The following is a 23865-nucleotide window of genomic DNA, read 5'->3' on the forward strand; positions in this document are numbered from 1 at the left end:
CAAGGACTTGCATGACCTTGGGTGGAGGGATTTGGCAAGAACGTCCTGAGTGCATTTCACTTACTGACAGGAGGGTGAGAATGTGCCCATTATCCCTCAGGGTACATTAGTCCCCTGCTGGGTTTCTTTCTGGAGTAATCTTCATTAGGGATTGGGCAGCAGCATTACTCAGCTGCCAGCAGCTCCATCTGAAGCCAGCTATAAAATTAAGCATAACCACATAAGGGGCTGTAATGAAGCCCCAGGGCACAGTAATGCTCCTGCTCACTTCAATCCCACACCCCCTTCCAGCACAATCTGGAGAAGGAAATCATAAGGCAGCAAGATGACAGCTGCTGCTGCTGCTGCTTCAAAGTTCATCCCCTTTACCAGAGATTAAAGGACATGTCTCAACTGGTAACTCCATGAAGGGAGAGCAATGCTCCTCCACCTCCTCACTATTCTTTTGCTATTTCCACCTCAGTCTCTTTTCATTGTGTGCCACCTTCTCCTGCCCAGGAGCAAAGGGTGCTCTGGCTGTTTCCTTTCCAGCTGTGTCAAGGGCAAGCTGTCCCTCTTTTCATCCTCAAGGCTCTGCTGCCCTCCAGCCAGGCTGACTGCAAGGAAAGGCAATGCAAGAGGGCTTGGTGTTGCACATTCACCCTGAAGTGATAAAGTTCTCTGGGTCTGATCCAGCTGAAGTATGGGCAGAAACACTAATGGCTTGCTCTTCTCGTGGTGCAGACACTGGATTCCTCATTTAGATTCTCAACTATACAGTTTATCTTTCAAGACAGGTGCCTCCCAAAGAACTATAGTACCTTAATGGAAGTGGCACTTAAGTTACAGCATTTGAATGAAATCCCAGCATAAAAGCTGCTATCCTCAACTACACCAAAAGGGATAGGATCAGGCATTTAATAGGAAACAGTCTTTAGTCTAGAAATTTAAGACATCATATTCTATCTTAGTTTGCTGGCATTGTTGTGGAAGACAATTCTATTTTGGTTTCAGTTTTCTCTCAGAGCACCAGCTTTGCTCTTTGTATATTGACTGTGAATGACAGCCAAGTGACTGCAGGAAGCAAAATCATATAGCAGGTTGTTTCTTTTAAACTAACATTTTTATTTTTTTGAATATAATTCAATTACAGACAAGAAATTCCACTCTCTTTGCACAATATGAAAGTGTTCATTTGTTTTTTTGGGTTTTTTTTTTTTGAGTGTACAAAACAAACTTGCACAAGTTCATGGAAAAATCCCAGAAAAGGACAAAACCAAAAACAGCAAGAGGCCAAAATGTTACATTAAGTGCTTCTTAAGACTGTGCCCCAGGTTGTCCCATCCCAAGCCCTGCACACTGAACCATTGTTCTGGCCCCTGCAGTTAGACTCCAGTGCTTTGCAGTTGGGCAGACTGAGACACTGAATTCACTCTGGTTCCACGTTCACTCCTTTTGATGTCCACATCAGCTCAGGAAAACCTAGTTTTACAACAGTAGAAAATTTTACAGGAGTGATAAGACTGCATTCCTTGACTAAATAATCTACTAAATTCTTAAATTATTGAAGTCTCTCAAGTCACATCAGCATCACCCTTGACCGGCCTGTAGGGATGTGACCAGATGGACAGCAGGTCTAGTTGCCCAGTAGGAAATCTCTCATGCATCCACAAATTTCCTGCCCCTGCTAGGTCAGAGACCCCAAGAGCCAAATTTGACCTTCAAACAGCACCTTATCACAGCCCTGCACCCCCCTAAGCCATCAACTCAGAGCAACATTGGAACCCACACTGCAAACACATAGAATTCTTCCACTATGAAGATTTACTGAATAATTCTAAATTACACTGCTATCTCCATTCTGCTAGCACAGCTAAGCTTTTTTAAAATACTCAAAAATTTAGGTTGTGCCTGCTCCCAAGTACTGCACTTTCATAATCACGGTAGAGTACAAACAGGAGATAAACATACTGGAGATTCATCTGTAGAAAACAGTGCTGCCATTTTTCCTCTAACCATATAAAGAGGCAGATTTGACATTAAAGTATTTCCTCGAGAAGTATGCAATGAACAAAAGTATTGGTACATAGTTAGGACTTCATTATAATCATTTAGGTAAATTTAGCATTTGCTTCAGGTAGTCACTTCTACTTATTTTTTTTAAGCAAAAGAAGGAAAATCTTAAGTTAGTTATTTGTATCCTCTGGCTGGACTTACACCCACAATGGTACTACAAGCCATCAAGCAGGCATTTGACAGACTCTAGGAGTAGCTTACTGTTGGTCTGTCCGAGAGGTTGCCCTGGCGGATGTATTCAATTGCAGCCTCAATGGAGGTCAGGCAGTACCCCAGCTCATCCTTCACTGAGCTGCAGAGCCTGAAGTTCTTTATGTAACTCAGGTTGGCCATCCTGAAAAGGAAAAAGTTAAAGTTGTGACCCACTGAAACTGAGAGACTAGCATGGCATATTGCAGCTCATCTTAGGCAATCCAGACAGACAATAGGGTGAGTTTGGAAAAAGTTTCTAAAAAGCTTGTTAAGCCAGCAATATGGCTGTTCTGAGCTTGTAGAGTGACTCTACTTATCTCTTAAATATTCAATGAAGAATTATTAACTGGATGGAAGGAATGGAAGGATAAGAGCAATAATGGGAGATTAACATCTTTGAAGTGAGTGAAGCAATGTTTCCAGCACCATAAGCACCACAGTGACAGCTACAAGTTAAAGGCCAAACGCTGATCTCAGAGATCCAGGATAGAACAGCACAAAGAATCAGTTCAGGTACAGCTGGAAGGTTTAGATAGACTTTCACTGAAAATGAGGAGACACAATGGCACAAACTAGCAGGAAGTAATTAAACATTCACATCTAGTTTCTCTGTAAGAAATGCACCAAATCTTGACACACATAAAGGTGTCACAGCTCCCAACACAGATGAAAGAACCACTCTGTGAAGGCTGTATTGACACACAGATTTGGTTGAGAGATGGTCTCCCAATACAACATTTTTCTAGGCTGAGAACCAAAACAAAGGCACATTCCTGATAGCTCCTTCATTTAGTTAAACATGTAACACATCTTTGCTATTTGTCCTAGAAAACATTTTCTGCATTTCAACAGGACCTCATACACTTTCACTAAGTTATTACTGTATGTTCAGAAACATTTGTCCCTACGGCAGCACTGCACAAGATGGTAGGAAGGAGTTCTGTATAGCTAAAACAGTTACATACCAGTTTGGGATTTCTGTTTTTACAAGCAAATACAGCAAAACAGAGAGAAGATCATCTGCACACATGGTTTCCATGTTAACTACAAAAAAAAGAATTCACATTTGGTATTAGCCATGTCATGGTTCAAATCAAGAGCAATAACTCTAAAGTTCTGCTTCTTAAGACTAAGGGCCAGCTCTACTAGTAGAGAATGCATGGAGAGCCCAGGGCAGGCCTCCAAATGTTCTCAAATCTCTCACTGAAACAGTCTGCCAGGAGCCAACACACAGATGCAGTTTGTGCAGTACACACTGCAATATTTGACTAGCATCCCTCCCTTCCCACACAGCAAGGGCCAGAGCATTAGCTCAAGATTTCTGAAATTCTTGAGGGCAAAGACCATGCTCAAAGTTGATACACTTTTCTGTAACCCAGCTGTCTTCCTAGGGAAAAGAAGAGATGAAGTAGGGAAAGCATGAATTCACTGTGCTACTCTATTTGCTTTATCTAGCTTGAAAAGAGAAGTATCTTCTCTTTTCAAGCTAGATAAAGTGCCAGGTTAAGAGGACTGTGCTTTTGTATCACAGAACCATGTCTGCAATCCACTGCAGCACATTTGTTTGGCTCCAACCAATAGTGCATTTTGCAAAAGATGCATCTCAAGAGTCTCAATTTCAAGCTGTCAAGGGGAGCATGGACAAATACACAATAATGATCCAGCAGCAATCTCCAGTGTTTAAAATGGATCACCCTCAGTGTCCTGGCAGATATGAGCTTCCTACATGTCCAAGGTAAAACATACACAAGCTAACCCAGTACCCCACCCCAGCCCACAGGAACCAGTGCTGACACACCCACCTCACTCCCCTTCTGCCTTGTTTCGAGACCTTAGAGACTCCAGCTCAGCTGTGTTTGACCCCCAAGAGTTACCCAAACAGTTGTTTATACACTGAAGTGCTTTGTGTGTGCTGGTTAAGTTTAAAATTATGAATTGACTAATTACTGACCTCTTTGGCTAGGAGACTGCATAATAATTTGTACAACTTTACGCAGACAAAGCAGCTTCTGTTGAGGGGAAGTGCATTTGTTCAACTGACCCAGCTCTCTCTTTGCACGTGGTATATTAAAACTACAAAATAATTAGAAAGGAATGATTAGCATACAGTTCCTCTGCAGCAGGTCTAAAGCCAAAGTTTTAACTTAGTCAGAGCTGAATTGAAGAATGGTTCCAAAATATTCCCACTTCTACTCCAAGTGCACCTGCATTTCTGTATCCTTTAGATAGCTTAAAAATATAAAAGTAAAGGAGTCAACCATCAATGCACAGACTGTCCTCATATGACACTTGCAAAGCTTTGATTTTACATCTCAAATGAAAGTATAAAAAAACTTGCTGGTGTCTGAAGAAAAACACTTTTTGGCTGGCATGATTCTATTTAAGACAGGATCTCACTGACTCTTCAAGAATGCACAGTCATCTCTCTCACCTGAACTCAGGCTTCACTCCAATGTCTTTTTGCTGCAGGTCTTGAAGGCTCCTCGTGATTTTATTAAAATCAGCATCCTAATTAATAGAAAGGCAACAGGTTTTTTAAATGCCTTAGATGAGTATCAGTAGTATGGAGCAATCAAAGAAACTTACCTCACTTGCCTCAATTGTCCCCACATATTTGAAGATTAGGTCATAAATAGCATGATGGATATAAATCTGTAGAAAAAAACCAGTATTTTCGGCATGACAGGGAGAATTAAAAACAGCTTGCTAATTATTTTCCTTCATTTCAGATACTTACTTCAACTGCTTGTTTGATCAGATTCATCTGCTCTTCTTGCTTTGCAAGCATCTTCTAGAAAAGCAAAGCCATAAACAGCAAGAGAAAGTCAGATAATTTACTGCCTAAGTAACACTGGACTATGTATTTAGGGGAGTAAGTCTTTACCAAGTGCGAATCTCTCAAAAGATGCTGCAGACATTTGGTATAAAGTGCATTGACAGAATCCTAAGAGAGAGAGAAAAGATAAAAGCCATCAGGTTCTGGTTAATGAGACTTGAAGGAGCAAAGCCTAAATAAGTAATATAAGTCTTCCCTGTGTCACAAGTGTACAGTATGGTAAGAGTTTTAGCAATAATAATTGCATTTACCAAACAGTCCAGACAGTGAAATTCTTAAATGTGAATTACCACTTCTCCCTCCTCCCCTTTCACAACTCTAGACTGCTCTGACACAGAAAAGCTCAATAAGGCAAAGATAACAGCACCTGTGCAATTAATTATATTTAGCAAATTAGACATCAGGAAGGAAGATACTGACTATGTAGTGGCGGAGGCTTTTCCTTTCGTGTTCTTTAAATGTTCTATAGAAAGATGCTATGTATTTATCAAATCTCTCACAGTGCCTTCCCAAGAACTCTCTAACATCTTCAATGTTTTTAAGAGAATAGGAGTTTGATGAAGCTGTAGATTCACCTAAAATAAAAGCCAAGAATTAACACATAGGCTTAATATATGTATGCATTTTGTCCCTACATATACAGCCAGCTTGTGTACACTGAAACATGAACTCAGCTCACTGCAACTTTAACTAGAGGTACTGCCTTTAATGAAAAGAATTTAAGGAGTCACATTTGAGCAGCCTTCCCCACTTTTTATGTCAAATGCTTATTTGGAATAGCTAAAACAGATTTCACTTATTTTTTTTTACACTGGGATAATTTATTACTACATGCACTCAGCTTATGAGTTGTGTAAGTCAAGCTCGAAAGTAGAAGAAAAGCACATTACAGTGTTGTCAGAGTGACCATGCAGGAAGTCAGGGTGCTTTAAGTGAGCTGCAAAAATCCCATCGTGGACTTTTACATAAGCTATTCTTTATTTAGACACGCTTTCTCTGAATGGGAGAGCAAAGTTACATGAAGCAACATTAAAGTAAATCCACTTTTTTCTGACTAAAACAACTGAATCCCTCACTTAGAAATTATGCTGTTTTTCCAAAAATTATTTCTAGGCAAATCTTTCATCTTCAGTCAAAGGCAGCCAGCTAATAAGAGGCTTAAATCATTATTTTCAAATTACTTTTGAAATTAGAAACTCATTCACTTCTGAAAGACTGTGATATGACTATATTTTGTAATGGCTATAAAGAATATCACATGAATAATTTTTGAGATATACATGAACACTTAGAGAATTTAAGGCTATAAGAATTGGCAGTGGGGTTGTTTTGGTTTTTTAAGGCCTTCCATAGTTCCCTCACAGTACTACTTTCACACTACCCTAGTACTACTTCTCTTTGCATTCACTTGTTTCAAATATTTTTATTTATTTAGGAAGACTAATGTTTTTATTTCAGAAAAAGCTGAAGCTTCTAAGCTTCTTAAGGAGCTTCTGTTGTTAATTAGTAAACATGGATTGTTATACAAGTTCACAAGGACATGCTGTTAACATTCACAGTATTGACTGCAGTCTTGAAAAGAGTGTCACAGCCTTCAGGAGCACTTTCAGTGCAGGACAAAAATTGAGACATTCAACTTCATAAGCTGGGCCACCATTAGCAGGTTGCTACCTAACTCTGACAGACAACCTCTATCCCCCTACAAAGTGATCATGAAAGAATTTACCTCTCCAGTTTTTTGGGCATCCACCTTGCATCCCAAGATACACATTTAGGATTAAATCCATTTTTTAAGCAGTCAGCAATAAATTGAGCACAGCTAAGAAAAATCATGCTGGATTAAGTATTCCACAGATAATTCTTAATTCTACAGGATTTATGCCCCAGTCTCAGCACTAGTTTTGCTGGGAGCAACTTGGTATTTCTCTGCAGCAGCACACCAACATCTGGCCCAGCAAGCTCATAAATGCCAAGGGCTTTTAACCAAGCCAACACTTTCCAGAATTAACACGTTTATTAAGCACAAACACTAACTTGCTCACTATGCAAAGGCAGCCACCAAACTGACACCAATACATACTTGAGCTTTCTGTTTTTTCCAATGGATGAGCTATGCACAATATACTAAAGCTTTCTTCTTTTTCATTGTAAAAGGTTTCTTCAAAGAGAACAGGTACTGAGAGAGTGTAATTAAAACCAGCTCCTAGAATGATGAGGTTGCCTTGTATGAAGATCTCCTGAAACAAGACAAAGCAGAACAAGTGTGAAACTGCCAGAAAAAAAGGTGCTCTTTGGCTTCTGTCTCACAGTCACATTTCCAAAGGGGAGAAGAGAAATTTGCAAGGTGAGAAAGCTCCAATTTGGAGAAATTTCACATTTTCATGCTGTGTTGACACCAAAACAAAGGCTCCTTCATTGGGCAGTGGCTGGCCGAACCTTGCTTACAACTACTTCTTTTACAAGTCTACTGCTGGAGGAGGTTTCAGACAATCACCAAGGTCTTGTTTGCAGATTTTAGAGTACTTTTAGTAGAAAGGAAATTTAAAAAATCCAGCATCTTAAGAACAGGACTTAATCCCAGCCTCAAAAAAATACCTCACACCTTGTGTGCATTTCTCACACCTGGCTTTCTTTCCCCAGCAGCTCCAGTGAGGACATCTGGAACAGGAAAATCCTGATGGCAGCCTGCGAACTATCTCTAGTGCAAGCTGTATGCCCAAGTTCTCAGACTGTACTGCAAAATTACAAATGAAAACCCTGGGATCCTATGCAGTGTCAGCCCTGCTTGCCACACTTGTCTGTAACCATTAGTTCACACAATCAGTCACAGCAGCAGTGAATCACTTACTGCAGTGTCCCCAGGATACATTCAGATATCAAAGAGAAATACCTTTCCATTTAAGGTTTGAAAATTTTCTTCCAGAGGCTTCAGAACATAAGATTCAAACTGGCAGGTAGAAAGACTGTTGCTTGAAAGGCTTCCTTTGCATGGAACTAGCACCTAAAAGAAGTTAAATCACATTTAAGAGAGAAATGCTGTGTATTGCTGTGGGAACTCAGCACAAAGCAGCCGACCCGAGATATTGCCAGCTATTTATCAATACCTTTTGTCCTTACAAGGCAAGCAATTAAATCAGGCTTTTAAATATTTACAGTAAACATATAAAAACGATAGGTGCTTTTATTTAAAAAAAAAGGAGGGGTTATCACTAGACACACAGCCTGATAATTAACTCAGAAATCTCACTTAGTAACTTATCTGAAGAAGGCTGACATGCAACTGAAGCAAACTATACTAAGGGAAGTAAATGAAATCTTTGGTTACTTAGCACCAGTCACAAATAATTTAAAATGACAACAGATGACTTAAAATTAAGCAGCTAATAAAAAAGTGAAGTACATTTTCAAACTCAAATAAAAATCCATCAGAAAAAGGTCTAGGATAAATATCTTGGCTTTAGGCCAGCAGATTGGCAATTTGGGGCAAATTCCTAATTAGAAAGAAACAAATTTTATCAACAGGTGACAATAACCTCCATGTTTAATGGAGTCTCTACATACTTAATGGCAAATGAAAATTAATTGCAAAACACTCCGATTAGTAAATATTAAGGACTGACATTTTTATTCCAGATCAGTTTAATAGCTTTATTTTGCTACGTAAAATGCTGTCCAATGAGTAACTGCTTGTCCACCAGGCATCTCAAAAGGTCAATCCCATTTAAGTTATAAACTTGTGGGAGAATATGTAACTTCAGTTCATAGAAAAGGAAATAAGCTTCCTGTAGAGTTTAGAAACAGCACCAACCTTAGCATTTTACTACCTTGCAATATATCGAGGTCCATATTAGTAAATAACGTGCAACTTAAACTAAAAATTGTTCTGCTTCATTTTCAAGTTTTGTAGGCTTGAAATAATCTTTAAAGTTTCATAGCAGACATATAATATAAATTCAAATAGCTAGTATTTACTAAGCAGCTTTTAAATGTACTTTTTCATACTTACAATACCATGGAGTTCTGCAACTTTGCTGCATAGATCAGGACGTCGCTTCTGAATAGCCAAATAAAAGGGATTTTTCAAGATATCTTCATCATACATAGCCATATGGACTTCAGATGTTCCAAAGAGATGTTCTAAAATACATATGGAGAACAGCTGATGTATTATACATGGTATCTGTTAAAACACAATATTTGAGAATACCCAGGGGCAGTTTGATTCTCCTTGCACAAAAGAGAAAAGCAGTTTCAGGTCTTGATGTAAGCAGCCAATGGCATTGCTTAACTATTAGAAGTTATTCAGACAGAATATTTTTCATGATTATACATTTCCAATCACACAGTTATCCTCAATGTCTCCTTGGGCCTTCCAGGTATTGGAGTCTAACTGTGACTATCAGAGAGGAGAAGTTAAGATCAAAATTATTACCACTTTGATATACAAACTAACTTCTCCTGCTGAGATCTAAAGCCAAGAGACAAATTAACAGCATTTTCACAGCAGATTCTACTGCACCACGGGACATTGATGCTTTTGCACTGTGCTCATGTAAGTCTTAAAACTCACCTGTATAAGGATTGCTCACATACACCAATGAGACACCCAGACAGTGTAACAGAAACCCTCACGTAAGGCAATCCTCAACTTTCCAGGCAAAGTTAGAGAGGCACACCAAGGAGATATGAATATCCATGCCATAATTAAAAAGCCACAGTGAAATTTATCATAATTTGTGGTCATCTCTACTCCCATGAAAAGAGTCTCAGTGATTTGAGGTCAGGCTGCTAAGTAACATTTGGCTGAACAGAGCAAAAGAGCAACTGGAGAGTGAAAATCCAACCTGTAAACATTGGAAATGCTGTCACAGGTGTCACAGTGCCCTGGAGAAGATGATCCCTAAGGAATCAGACCTTCACCTGCTTGCTTTCTCAATTCCAATTCTCTGTAACACATCATACACAAGGGCAGGAAAAACCCTAACAGGTCCCTCCTGGAATAACTTCAGAATTTTTTTTTTAATAAGAATTGAGATTAACAGGCATACAAATGCTTAAATAACAAGCTTATTCTATTTTTGCCCTCATGCAGGTTTCCTTAGTAATCAACAGAAGTTGCATGATTTCCTCATGTAATTTCAGCTGTATATAGCAAGAAGGGGTGAGCACAGCTAGAGACTTGAATTTGAGCACACCACCCTTACACAATCAGTACCTCCAATGCAGAATTATTCTTAGCACATCATTTGCTCAGTGTGAGCTCACTGTATGGCAGTTCAAGGGGGTGGAAAAACATACACCCAATTCCCATGGATTCCAGATAGCCTTTGAGTTTCAGCCATGCTATCAGCTGACCTACAGCCTGCTAACCGAGCTGGGCTCTGGTCCCTCCCCTGAGCAGGCACAAGCAGAGCTCCCTTACAGAGTTAAACACAAACACCTCCAGTTAAAGTACAAGTCATTTCCACTATAAAGGTATCACCAGTTACTCACAGCTTGGACAACCCCAGCCTGAACCACTGAAGTCTGGCAGTGGCAGGTACATGCCTCGAGTAGCTTTCCTGCACAATTCCAGACAAAATGGTCCCTTTGCTTTCAAAGCATACAGTAACAAGAGCTTCCATGAAAGATTACTTATCCAGGGCTCCCATATCAGCACAGCCATGCAGTTTGCTAATACAGTGAGGAAAGAAATGTTTGCTCATTGACACCTTCAGAACACCAACCAAGTTGAGTAATTAAAGACTGTGAACCTAGAAAAAGTCCAGCTTAATATGGGATCGACATGAGCCAGCAATCTGCATTTGAAGCCCCAAAACCAACCATGTCCTGGGCTCATCCCCCTACATGGGCAGCAGGTCAAGGGAGGGGAATCTGTCCCTCTGCCCAGCTCAGGTGAGACCCCTCCTGCAGAGCTGCCTCCAGGCCTGGGCTCCCAGCACAGGGGCATGGAGCTGCTCCAGCAAGTCCAGAGGAGGGGCACAAAGATGCTCCAAGGGCTGGAGCCCCTCTGCTCTGGAGACAGGCTGAGAGAGGTGGGGGGTTCAGCCTGGAGAAGAGAAGGCTCCAGGGTGACCTTGCTGCTCACCAGAACCTAAATGGGCTGTAGAGAGACTTCTGACAAGGGACTGAAGTGACAGGACAAGGGCAGGAGCTTCCCACTAAAAGAGGGTGATTTGTATTAAATGCACAGAAGAAATTTTTCCCTGTGAGGGCGCTGAGGCCCTGGCACAGAAGCTATGGCTGTGACACATCCCCGGAGTGTCCAAGGCCAGGCTGGACAACTCTGGTAGAAGGTGTCCCTGCCCACAACCAGGGGTGGAACAAGATGGGCTTTAAGGTCCCTTCCAACCTAGACCAACCAATTCTATAATCCCTGATCTGTCCTACCACAGTGTCTGGGTAAACAGGATGATCACCAGTAATTCCACCACATGCTTACTATAAAGATTTCTTGGCAGGTAGCTCCAATCCAAGTCCAAGCTGTGGCTCCTTCCTCAGCCAGTGCAGAGGGAAGAGAAGAGGCAGCACAAGCCCTGCGGCAGGTCTGCTGCAGGAACAGATTGCTGATCCACACAACAGCAGGGCTGAGACACACCTTCATGGGCAGGACTAGTTAGCAACAGAAAACCTGCCTGCTGAACATCTGGCTAGGCCACAATTCCAACTAAGTCTTAATGACTGCAGCTTGCAGTCCAAACATGACTCAGTGACAAATTAGTATATACAACTGAAAACAATTCAGTGTAAGTCAAGCACCAAGCAGGGCTGTATGTACACATAAGTGCAACCTGCAAAATAGTTTGCCCAGCAAGACTTGAGAGTCCTTCATGCTTTTTTTTTTGGGATGGTTTTGGATGTTCCTGTCCTCATCACAACAGATAAACTGGCCTGAAGTAAGAAAGGCTAAGGAGCCCTGTAGGCATAATCCCATCCATGGAAGGCAGTGATGCTTATAACTAAAAGTGCATGAAGCAAGTAAGGATTTTTTTCCCCACAGGTGGATCAAGTTTCAGTGAAGGGCATTTTTCCCCCCATCTAAGAAGTAGGCCTTAACTGAAGAAAACAGGTTCAGATTACAGATCAGGAACACCTTCCAAAAGGGAAGGTAAGCACATGGTTTAGATTGCTTGGCAAAGCTATCAAGTCTCTCATGTTGTAAATCTCCAAGAATGTGTCAGACAAACCTCTACTAGAGGTGATAGTGGACATAACAAAGCTGGGAGGGTGGATGATATGGCCTTTTGAGACAATTTGCAAATCAGCCTTTCATTAACGCAGTTGTCCCACTGAGGCAGTTTGATCTGCCTTTAGTTTGGTGAATTTGTGTATCTGTCCAAGCAGCAGAAGATGAGACTGCTGAGATCCTCCCCAGGACAGCAATGGAGAAGCTGTTAACACATCACACACTGCCAGGGGAAAAAGCATATTGACACAAGGAGGCAACCAAGCATCAGACTGCAGTGCTAAAACTGCAGAGCACAAATGTCTCCAACAGCTTTATTGCCAGTCTTTCAGCCTAACAAATCTTCAAGTCCAAAGACTTCTTCCCATAACAGGAGGGGAAGAGAACACATACCATAAATCCTCCTCATCATCAAAAAAAACTCCAACCAAAATTTAAAGTAACACTTCATTCCCTGGCACAAAAGGTCTAAGAAATTGATGTGAGGAGGAGAAGCTCCCACAGAAAGCCTGACCTCATTAAGCTTGCTGTCTGACTGACCTCTTAAAACACTATCTGTACCTGAAAAAAAAAAAAAAACATGAGCAACTGGAGTGCTTTAAGAATCATTAAAGATGGACCATCATAGGAGGAGCTTGAAGATTATAATTTTCAATTTCCAGTTCATGAGTTACACACCACAAGTAACTCAGTGATGTGCAGCCACAGATTGTTAGTTGCAGCCACAGATTCTTTTACTACAGAACTACTGACAGGGCTGAATCACACTTGGAACTCCAGCAAGGAGTGAAAAGAAACTGCATTCAAGCATTGAATTCTGGCATTTCAGTTACTGTAATGCCCCTAAGGTGCCATAGACGTGCTCCACCCCAGGAAGGAAGGTAAATTTCTAGTTCACAGGGGTGTTTGTCACCCTCCTTGAGCAGAGCAGATGGGAGCTCTGCACTGCTCCTCACATTCATGCTCCTGCACAGCAGGAAACAACCCCCACTGGCCACATTGGTACTGTTTTGAGAACCACAACTCTCAATTTCCTCCCCTCTTCCTCTCCCTTACCCCTGCAGCTGTTCAGTGTCTCGTTAGGGGTTAGGTATCACATCTGATTAAAATGTGGCTATGAACAACAACAGGTGGCATACTTATTACCTAAAACAGTTTAGTTACTGTATTCACTCAGCCCTCCATCACCTTCCCACAGCATTCTCCAGAGAGACAGAAGGGTGGATGCAGAAGCAATTTAAGTCATCAAGAAAAACCAAACCAAAGGAATTTAGTCGACAGATTCAAGAGAGTACATTAAAGCTTCTCCAAAGCTCAGGCATTTTTTTGAGATTAAGCCAATTTCTTTCCACCCCAAAAGTTAAATGCATCTGAAAATACTGGCTAATGCATTGCTATAATTCTAGGAACACATTAGAATTCTCCATTAAGAGTTTGCTGGCAGAACACAACACTCAGCTTCAACCTAATTTAACTTGGGGGTGATACAGACTTATTATTGTAGCTGCACCTTGGACAGCTTAAGCTTTACAGTAAAAACAGAAAATGCACAAAGCCTTATATACATTACTAGAACTGATTAATGCTTAACAGGATGCTCATTAAAAGCTATCAGCTATATTCACTATGAAGTTTATCAAATTCTATCATGCTGAGCAGTAAAGCAATACTCAAGCACTAATGTTATATAAAAGGTTTAAACAGAATCACTTCAGTGTATGGCTTCATGCCTGTAAACACAGAAATAGCTCAAATTGCTGGAAGAACAGAAGCTAGCTGGATCAGACAATCTAATAAGCATTATGTTACAGTTTAAAAAAGAACTATAATCATAATCTTACAACAGACTAATCTTTTCTAGATCAAAAGCAGAGTGATAATTCTAGTAATATAACTATGGTACAAAGGAGAGTCCAAGTGAAAAACGTGGAACCTAAGCATGCCACTGTTTTCTCTAAAACACTGGAAATGAAGCCTAATTACATTTGGTAGTGAAAACAGTGAATAGGAATAAATTCTGACAGTTCATTTTCTCATTGATGGTGTTTTCCTTTAGAGATGGACAAGTGAGGAGCCTTTTCCAGAGCTTGCAAGTTTCAGTTCCTTTTAAGAAGTACTTTGAAATTTAGAGAAACAGCCACAAAGTGGATGATGTCATTGTATTTGCATTGTTACTTAGCAGTTACCTCCTGTCCGCATTCAGCTTGTACCACTACTTACTCAAACCTTAGCCTCATCATCTTCTGAGCATCCGGCTACATCCCTACTAAAGACTAATCATAACATTCTGCAGAGAAAACATCTGTAATAACAGCATGAAGGATGGTGTATACAAACACTACATAGTCAATGCTGAGCAGCATAATTTTCTGTGTTTTCACCACGGCATTTTAATAATAATTTAGCAGAACAAAGTCAAAACAGCTACCCAAGTCAGTAAAAATTCTTAGCCAAGTTTAGTAAGCTCAGCTGTCTCCAGGACAAGTTGGGATATTGCACTGGGATACTAACATCAAGTACCTCAGTGTCCCCTCCACACACATCCAGCTTCAAGGGAGCAGAATGCCAAGTTCTCCAAAACCTTCAACACCAGATCCATTAGCATGGCAAGAAGCATAAATTCATTCAATTTTATTTTACCAATACTGTCAAATTTCATGTGATAACATCAACTTCACCTTAGCTCCCAATAGCTACAACAGGAACAACTAAGGCTTAGTAATCCAGTAACCTGGTATTTACTGAAGTGCTCAAAATAACTAGTAAATGAGGACCAACTCATTACCCAACTAAAAAATTTTTATCTCAGAGTAGCAGATAAATACACATACAAACTTTATCAGAAATGTATCATTCTAGCAAACTACATAGCTCCACCAAAAAAAAAAAAAAGTACAAGGAAGCAATTGTTCCTCAGTTCTAAGTTAAGGGTTTTTTTAACAGAAGTGCTTCCCCCACACACCTTAAGAGCACCACTTAGTAGAGGAACAGCCAAAGGTAAGCATATGTTATGGCTCTTTACAAGCAAACAGGAATCTAACAGTGGAATTTAAATAGACTCAGTCCAAAAACTTGAGTTATCACTCCAGTTCCCATTTTACAGCACTATTACTCCTTGGTTACTCTGCTTCTGGGCAAAAGGCACAATCTGAACTTTAGCCCTACATCAACACTCATCTCAAAGTAAAAACAGAAGACAATTTCTTTTTCTGAACATCTGAAAACTCTAAAGGATGAGTGTTGAGCATCCTGTGAAAAACACCTGACACATTCCAGTATGCCTTGGTCACCACGAGTGAATAAATAAGTAAATCTATTCCTACCCCTTCTAGATTCAGGTTCAGTTTGTACTGACTTCTGTGAAAGAGAAGTATGCAGGAGTAGCACCTTTGAATGATCAGATTATTCACAGTAAATTCACATCAGTCAGCTCAAGGCTTACTAGCAACCAGTGAAAAACTAAGTTTTGTTATCCCACAACATCAGCCTGACAGCAATGGAACAGAGTCTGGAAAGGAGGAGTCATGAGCATTCCAGGAAGATGCTAATTTCTCTCAGCATTTCCCTTCCAGGCACACATTTCTTCCACTGAAGGGTTAAGAGCTGGCACAGGATCTCATGGCTTGGGTTTTGCCTCTACCCAACAGCTCCCAAGCCTTTTCTAAGCCTGGCAGCTCTGGCCCTGCTACCACTGCTCCACATCCTTGGACAGGACCGAGCACACAGGGTTGTACCACAGCCTTGTGCAGCTTCTCATGAGCCCCCACTCCAGAACTGAGTTCTCACACATGAGAAGTGGTAAGAAGGTTCATCCTTTATATTTTAGCAGAGCATTTGCACTACTGTTTGATGTGGGCACATCCTTACTTGTCCCAGACTTGGGGGCTTGAGTCTCCCCTGTTACTTGCTCCTTTTCTCCAGAGGAAGCACATTTCAATGTGTGTGGATCCTTCAACAGCCAAGCTTCCCATTTCCACCCAGTTACTCCAACATATTCAAACACACCTTGCTTGTCATTAGCCAAGCATCAGGAAGCAGCTGCATCCTCTTTTCACAAGAAGGTAGACTCTAGATTCCCAATTCTCACAGCTTTAGAAGTCCACCAGAGTGGCTGCAAAGAAGTTTTACTCCTTGCCTCCACTGCTGAAGCTACATTTCATTCTCTGATAGGCAGCCCTGAGCTACTCCAAGCAAGCCCTAGAACAAAGTGCAAGTGCTGTTCAGTGAACCACCAACAGTTACAAGGAACATTTAGAGGGAGAACATTAACAGCAAACACAAAGTCCCCACAACAGCTCCTCAAACAAGGATACTTCCTTCAAACACCAGTGAGCTGTATTTAAGGTCACCTCCTCCTCAGGCTCTCAGAAATGTCAGTACTTTGGTACTTCCCTCCCATTCTTTGGTGGGGGAAGGGGGTAAATTCTTATGGAGTTGAAATACACAGAGGTTTACTTAAGCCAAATGTTTTATTTATTTAGGCACCAGTGCAAGGGTCAGAAGGCTGGAAAACAATTCAGCAGGTAAGCTCTAACAAGCAAAATAAATTATTTTAACCACTACTGGTGTTATAAATACTACACAATGCAACACATAACAGCCTATGCTAATTAAGAGCTTCCTGAAAGTAAACATCATGATACAGAAGTATCAGTCTAACATTCCCCCAAAACATAAATTAAGATTCTTCATATGGATCAAATCCTCTCACCTCTACAAGCAAAAAGCTTAGCAGAAAGCAAACCACAGAATTCAAAGTATTCAGAATTTATCAGTGATCAGGGAGAGAGAAGGGGTTGATATCACATTTTATTTTCACTGTATTGCATCCTTACTTTCCTTCATCTCATAGTGGCTTCAAACTTTGCCAAGCCATAGCAGTCTACAGACCCAACTTAGTATATGAGCCTGCTCTAAAAGCAAGTCCCTCAGACAAGGCTTACCAACCATTAAAGCAAAACAAACCTGCATTTACCTAAAATTCTACTTAAAAGTATTAAAATGAGACTATAACATTTAATTAGTGATGTTCAAGATGCATCAGAGAATACTTTGCAAACAGCTTTAAGAGTACTGCACAGGAAGAATATGATCATTAACATCTATTGCAAGAAAGCCTTGCCACAGAACCAGGAAATACGTTTTTTCTACTACTCATTATGCTGCTTCCTAAGTCAGTTCTAAGGATTTTTACCTCCATCCTAATAGCTTTTCCAGGACAGTATTTTTGCTAGTCAGCATCTCATCTGAAAGCAGCACCAAGATTTGGATTTTCAGAACATCATGCTTGACTGATAAACAATTGAATTTTAAGAGTTCCCACAATCCAAGCAAGTTGTATAACTGCATGCAGCTGAACTTAAATTAGAAGTAATCTAAATAACAGGCTCTTCCCACATGACACACCTAAAGATGTACATAGGTATTACTTGATATAGATTATGACTGCTGCTACCTTCAGATTTAAATAGTCACATGTTTCTGAACCAATCTTCCCTCTCTCCCAGACACAGTTGCAGAAGTGGCTTCCAGATTCTCACCTAACTTTAGTGCTCTGTAGCAGACTATAAAAATAGCTAAAACAGACACACAAATATGCATCATTTAGTCAGCAATAAGCTTAACACTTATGTCACATAGGACTCCAGCTTCAAACCCAGACCTAATCCTTTTTCCACCTGACAATGATTAGGCAATTACAAGACTTCACTTACAATCAGATCAAAACCATCCTGTGTTTCTTTATTCCTACAAAGAAACAGGCATGACTAATTTGCTTCTTCTAGGCTACCAACATGCAAATTGACAGAGCTACTCAGTTTAGTTGGTAGTAATTTGATAATCTACACAAAGTTAAGAGGCCATTCCTTTCACAGGTAGTAAGTAACCTGCAGCAGAAGCTACATAGGTTTTGAAACTAGGGCCAAAATTAAAGCAAGATAAAACAAAACCAAAAAAAAAAAAAAACCACCAAAAAAACCCCACGAAGTCAGTGGAGTCCAAGCTACCAAAATCCAGAAAGAGGAACACAGGCTAGACAAGACTCTTCAAGCTGGGCTCAGCAGCAGCAGCAGAAAGCCAGTCTGCCTGGACTCTGTTCCTCTTAGCAAATTATCTTGCTCACAACACACACTGCTCTGCAAAGGCAGTGATAAAAGATAAGGGATTTGGTCATGCTCCCTTCTTGTGGGACTCTTGTGGCTTCACAGCTTTTTCAGGCCACTGTAGCATCACAAAACCAGTCAGCTCCCTACAAACGCTGGGGCATATATGGTAGCATATGTTGTGGCAAGCAAGCTCTCCAGAAGCCCACCTGGGCAGACGCACCAGGGGCCAGGGACAGCAGAGCTCAGGTCACCGAGCAGCACTCACATCACCTCCACGCTGCTGGGTGCACAACGAGCACGGCCTAGCGCCCATCAGCGCTCACCGGGCTGTACCGAGCACACTGCCGAGGGCAGCCGGTGGAGCATCGCTTCTGACACTGACAACTGCTGTGTTGCCTGCGCTCCCTGATGTGCCATGGCCTGACTTGAGCTAAGTGCAAGTGCCCCGGACCGCACGCCAGCCCTTCCTGCGGATGACAACAGCAGCGAGCTCCTTCCCCAGCCGGGTCCCGGCGGGTCTGCGACACACGGGACACCCGGGGGGCCGGGCAAGGCCGACCCGCCGTGCACAGCGGGGCTCAACAAGGCGAGGACCAACCGTGCCGCGGCAGCCACTGACCAGGCCATGTGTCCTCACGGCCCGACCCCGCCGCACTCCGGCCCGGGCGAAGGCCGAGCACGGCCGCGCCACCGCCCAGGCCGCGGCCAAGCAGCCCCCGGGGCACGGCACGGCGGGCCGGGAGCGCTCCGCGCTCCCATCTCGGCGGGACGGTCCCAGCGGGAGCCGCAGGCTGCCCGGGGCGGGAGCGCTACTCACACCGACACCATCGCCTCCCTGCTCCCCGGCCGCAGAGCCGCTGCCGCCCGCCTCCCCCGCCGCTCCGCGCCCCGGCCAAGCCCTACCGGGGTCCAGGGCGGGCCCGGCGCGGCCGCACGAAGCCAATGGCTGGGCAGAGGCGGGAGGGAGCGGGCGAAGAGCCGGGAGCACCGCGGGATCGCTGCCTGCGGAGGCGGAGCCTGCGAGGGCTTATAGGGCCGGGCCGGGCGCTCCCCCCATGTGACCGCGCGGGCGCCCAGCTGGGGCGAGTTAAGTGGCGGCGGCGGGGACCGCCGGCTGCCCGGCTGCCGCTCCCCAGAGCTTTAGCCTTGGCTTTTTTGATTTCTTATTTTTTTCTCCTCCATCCTTGGCGTTGGGCACTTTTCAAACAGCAGCGGCGCGGACCGAGCCGCCCCGGCGGCGCTGCAGGCGGCGGAGCGATGCTGCCTGCCCGCCTGGGCTCCCCGCCGCCCGCCCGGGCTCCCGGAGCCGCCGGCGCCGCCTGACCAGCGGGTAAGGGGGTGCTGGATGCAGGCGCGATCCGGAGGCAGTGCTTGCCATGTGTGCTGGTAGCGCCCGGCTGTGGCAGCGCCCGGGGCCCGGCACCGGGTAAGTCAGGGCGGCACCGGGCACGGCCCCCGCCACCACCATGGTGAAGGAGGAGTGCAAGGCGCTGCTGGACGCGCTCAACAAGGTGACCGCCTGCTACCGGCACATGGTGCTGACCATCGGCGGCACCTCGGACTCCCAGAACCTACGGGAGGAGCTCAAGAAAACCCGGCAGAAAGCTCAGGAGCTGGCGGTGGCCAACAGGAACAAGCTCACCACGGTCCTGAAGGACAAAAGCGTGAGTAAGGAAGATAAAGCCGAGTTCGAGAGGCTATGGGTGATTTTCTCCACGTGCCTAGAGATCCTGGAGATCGATATGAGGAGAGCCTTGGAGCTGGGCCACGAGTTCCCGCTGAACGTCCCCAAAAAGCACCTGATCCAGACGGGCATGAGTGGGGGAACCTCCGGCGTGGCCGCCCGCGCCATGAGCGTCCAGAACATGAAATACGAGGCTGAGCACAACATAGACGTGGTGGATTTGAAAGACCTCGAGAACGAGATCAACCAGGTAGGAGAGATGATGTACGAGATGGAGATGAAGGTCAATGTCCCCCAGTGGACAGTAGAGGCTAAGCAAGACCCAGGGGCTGAACTGAAATCCACCATCAGCGTGGGCGCTTCCTCTATTGGCATGATCTCTGTGGAGGAAAATAAATCCTTCTGCGATATCAGCAAGGTTCTAGCTGGGATTATTTTCACTGCTGTGCTCATTATCGCTATTGTCCTGGCAGTGTGTGTGGTAAAACTGTCTTAGGGTGGTGCAAGCTCTGACACGAGCGACCCTTCTCCAGCCTGTCTCTGGAGTGTTTCATGCCTCACCTTCACTTCCGAAGTGTGTTACTTGGATGAACTGAGAATTTTAAACGAGCACTTGAAAGAACAAAGCAGAACTTCTGCCTCTGGATACCCTAAAATGCACTATTTGTTTCTTCATGCTTTTTGAAGAAAAGGGACGCAAATCAGCCTGCAGAATAGAATGTCTTCGTTTACTGGACTTGGAACAGTTAAGCGAATATCAGGGTATTATCACTACTGGCTGTAACAGGGATTTGCCTGCTATTAATAGGTCACTATTCTCAGAAGCCTGTGGTTTTTGTTCTTCACTAGGCTCTGGTGTTTGCTGCTGGTCACTGTTTACAGTATTGGAGGGTAACATAAATTTGATGGCTAATATGGGTGTTTTTTCTGACCAACTGAATAGAATACTTCATTTTTTTCATCAAATACAAAACGTATTTCTTGAGCAGAGGAAAGGGGTAACGATGAAAACCCCAATAAAAGAATGTAACCAAGCTCTATTTTAAATAAGTTAATGGTTGGGGAGGGGGGAGAAAACAGAACGATGTTTGATACCAAGTACTGTTTGTTGATTTAGACTGGAGTGTACGGAACCAAGTTGCATGAATTGGCACAGCACATGTCAATGACTAATCGCTTTCCAAATCCAGAGTGAAAAAAGGGAGAGTTGCATATGCAGAAAAATACTAGCAAGCCTCATGGTTTTCATTCACATTTACCACAATTTTATCTTTCCTTGCAGAAAGACTGATTCTTGCTTCTGATTTTAATTTTTCTTTCTGAAGCAGCAATTTGTACTCTGTGATTAACTATGAAAACAGGAGCAATGAATCTACCCACAGCAGATGCAGTAACATGGGAAAATAGATTTTAGCAAAGAGAAATGATGCTAAGTTAAAGAAGACTTTCCCAAGTCTGCTGTTGACAGGGATCCCTTCTCCTGTTGACAGGGAGGGACTGATGCTTGTATGTGTACAGCCACGTTTCTGCAAGCTCCCAAATTGCAGAAATCCAGACAAAGCTAAAAATGTGTCTCAGTTTCATATCTCAGTCATTTCTGATTAATCATCTGGGAAACAGGAAGCCTGTAGGATTGGTCCCATTTGATAACACTACTGTTCTGGAAGGGAAATGCAACAGCATTAAACTTTCTAGTTCTTCCCTGTGGAATTGTCAACATTTAAATATAAAACTGTGAGAACATACACTTAGCAGAGAAGCTTTACAGTATTTTGTAAAAAGGATTTATGTGTTATGGTATTTATTATTTACTTCTGGAAATACCTTCTAGTGCTGTGGTCACACACTGTCTGTTCAGGAATGCTTGGTACATGTGCTACAGTGCCATAGGTGTATATGGGGCACTCCACAGCCAAATATAAAGACCCCAAAATACTGGGGGATAAGAAGTCATTCTTCTTCATTGATTATTACAGGAACATTATCAAAAAGTAATAATCAGACGTGTTTTATGAACAGTCTTCATGCTTGTTAAATAAAATTGACAACATGCATAAACACCTAATATTTTTTAATATTTTTGATTTAAGAAGTAAACATACTTCAAGAAACTGCAGCAAACAGATTAATCTTTAAAACTTAACTGGATTTATGGTGGGGGGAAGTGTATTTGAATCTGGTCACTTGTAGGTGAGGAAAAAATAGTAAGTGGAAGCCTGAATTCAAAGCTATAGATTATCCTTATGTTGAAGGATAATGTGAGCTCTGCACATTGGTCCAGTCTAACTCCGTTCTCTCAGGATTTCAAAGTGTTCCAAGACAACTCCACATTCCTTTCTGTTGTGTCTCACTCATTCCATAGGATATGTTTTATATGTAGTTAATCTCTGTCTGTAGAGATCCCTGACAGCTTTCTAACAAAGCCAGGTCTGTATTTACCCGTGCTACAGTTCCAGCCTGCCTAGACAAGCTGTAATTGCTGAGTGTTCATTTAAATTGGAGGATCTCCTTCACAACCACAATAAGTAAACATATTTAAGGAAAATACAGTAAAAGCTGCAGAAGAATGTACCTATTTGGATTGCCACCTCTTGTCATTAAGGACTGTGGATGTTTTCACATTTTGCACTCTCACTTTGTTCACAGGAAGGTAGAGAAGCCATTGGGCTCTGTTCTGTGCTTCCTGAAAACTCCATAAACCTTGTGAAATCAGACCATTTAACCACATGTTCTCAAACTCCCAAGTCATGAATGCAAGTCTGTTTTCTAAGTAAGTGGATAGTAAATGCTAACAATGACAACATTCATTATCTTCTATCTCTGTATCTTCCACACACCTAACCATAGATAAACAGTTTATCCATGCTTAGTTGTGTAGAAGAATTTTTAAGACTAAGTCATCTTCGAAAGCAAGCCTCAATGGGTTGGTAAACTGTTACGTTTTCAGCCCATTGCAGTTTTGGTTTTTTATTTGGATTTTTTAATACAGGACTCAAAGAATTCATAGAAATAGCTCATAAGTATGTAAGTCTTGCTTTATTATGAATATGCACACAATTACTACTTAAAAGATTGGCCTTGGAAAAAGAATTTTCAAATACTAAGACAAAGCTGGCTGCAAATTAATTCATCATTAGTATGTTCCTAAAAATCTGTATCATCTTATATTTAGCCTATCTATCTGAAATTAATAGATTAAGTAGAATTCTAACAGAGGATTGGCACTGTCTACATGGATAAAGTGCTGCCACTCATCTCCTACACATGTTTGTTCCATGTGACAGAGTTTGGCACGACAGTGCACAAAACCAAAAGTAAATGAAACCTCCATTGTCCAAAAGTACAGAGGCTTCCTCTAAATTAAGAAATAGAGATAAAGATTTGCAGTCTTCATTTTCTCCCTCTACTGGAATGCAACTGGAAATGCTACTTTCTAAGTGAAAAATGGGAATTCATACTTCAAAATACTCTATATTGAAACAGCATGATGAAAAAGCACATACTCTCATGTTGATTGGTGAGAATGTAATTATACATTCTGTATAATTACATATACATATATACAATACTTATAATGTACAAGAGAAGATGGTCATTGCTTAATTAATATCAATGTTGATCTACTTCAGCTCTTTTGTCTTTATTCACAGAATACACATATTAAATTTGCTGTATAGTAAAATCTTACTCCTGACTTGAATTACACTGGTTTTGCCTGTGCATGGGTGGTATTTTCTACACTTTGAATAATGCAAACCTGTTACTGTCACTGTTTATTTAACTTAAAATAAAGTACTTCCTTAAA

General features: G+C 42.2%; 2 protein-coding genes across 6 annotated transcripts in view; one reads left to right on the forward strand and one right to left on the reverse strand.

Moving 5' to 3' along the window:
* ANKRD27 (ankyrin repeat domain 27) overlaps positions 1-23865 on the reverse strand; it is a 55366-nt gene that overhangs the window by 23947 nt on the left and 7554 nt on the right. For 2 of the 5 annotated variants that reach the window (XM_030955825.1, XM_030955827.1), the window contains exons 2-12: positions 9090-9220; positions 7974-8084; positions 7164-7320; positions 5504-5658; positions 5132-5191; positions 4985-5038; positions 4834-4899; positions 4679-4755; positions 4199-4320; positions 3213-3291; positions 2257-2389 (exon numbers count right to left, since the gene is read on the reverse strand). In XM_030955825.1, coding sequence (XP_030811685.1) covers positions 2257-2389; positions 3213-3291; positions 4199-4320; positions 4679-4755; positions 4834-4899; positions 4985-5038; positions 5132-5191; positions 5504-5658; positions 7164-7320; positions 7974-8084; positions 9090-9191 — 1116 coding nt within the window. In that variant the 5' untranslated portion in view covers positions 9192-9220. Of the gene's footprint in view, positions 1-2256; positions 2390-3212; positions 3292-4198; positions 4321-4678; positions 4756-4833; positions 4900-4984; positions 5039-5131; positions 5192-5503; positions 5659-7163; positions 7321-7973; positions 8085-9089; positions 9822-19193; positions 19207-19279; positions 20688-23865 lie in introns of those variants that run through there. The other 3 variants (XM_030955826.1, XM_030955830.1, XM_030955829.1) reach the window with 3 other exon arrangements.
* Positions 19447-23854, forward strand: RGS9BP (regulator of G protein signaling 9 binding protein). The gene has a single exon (XM_030955832.1). It carries the CDS (start codon positions 19843-19845, stop codon positions 20554-20556), a length of 714 nt encoding a protein of 237 aa, XP_030811692.1. The 5' UTR covers positions 19447-19842; the 3' UTR covers positions 20557-23854.

The sequence above is a fragment of the Camarhynchus parvulus genome, chromosome 11 (assembly GCF_901933205.1).
Source record: "Camarhynchus parvulus chromosome 11, STF_HiC, whole genome shotgun sequence".
Lineage (NCBI taxonomy): Eukaryota > Metazoa > Chordata > Aves > Passeriformes > Thraupidae > Camarhynchus > Camarhynchus parvulus.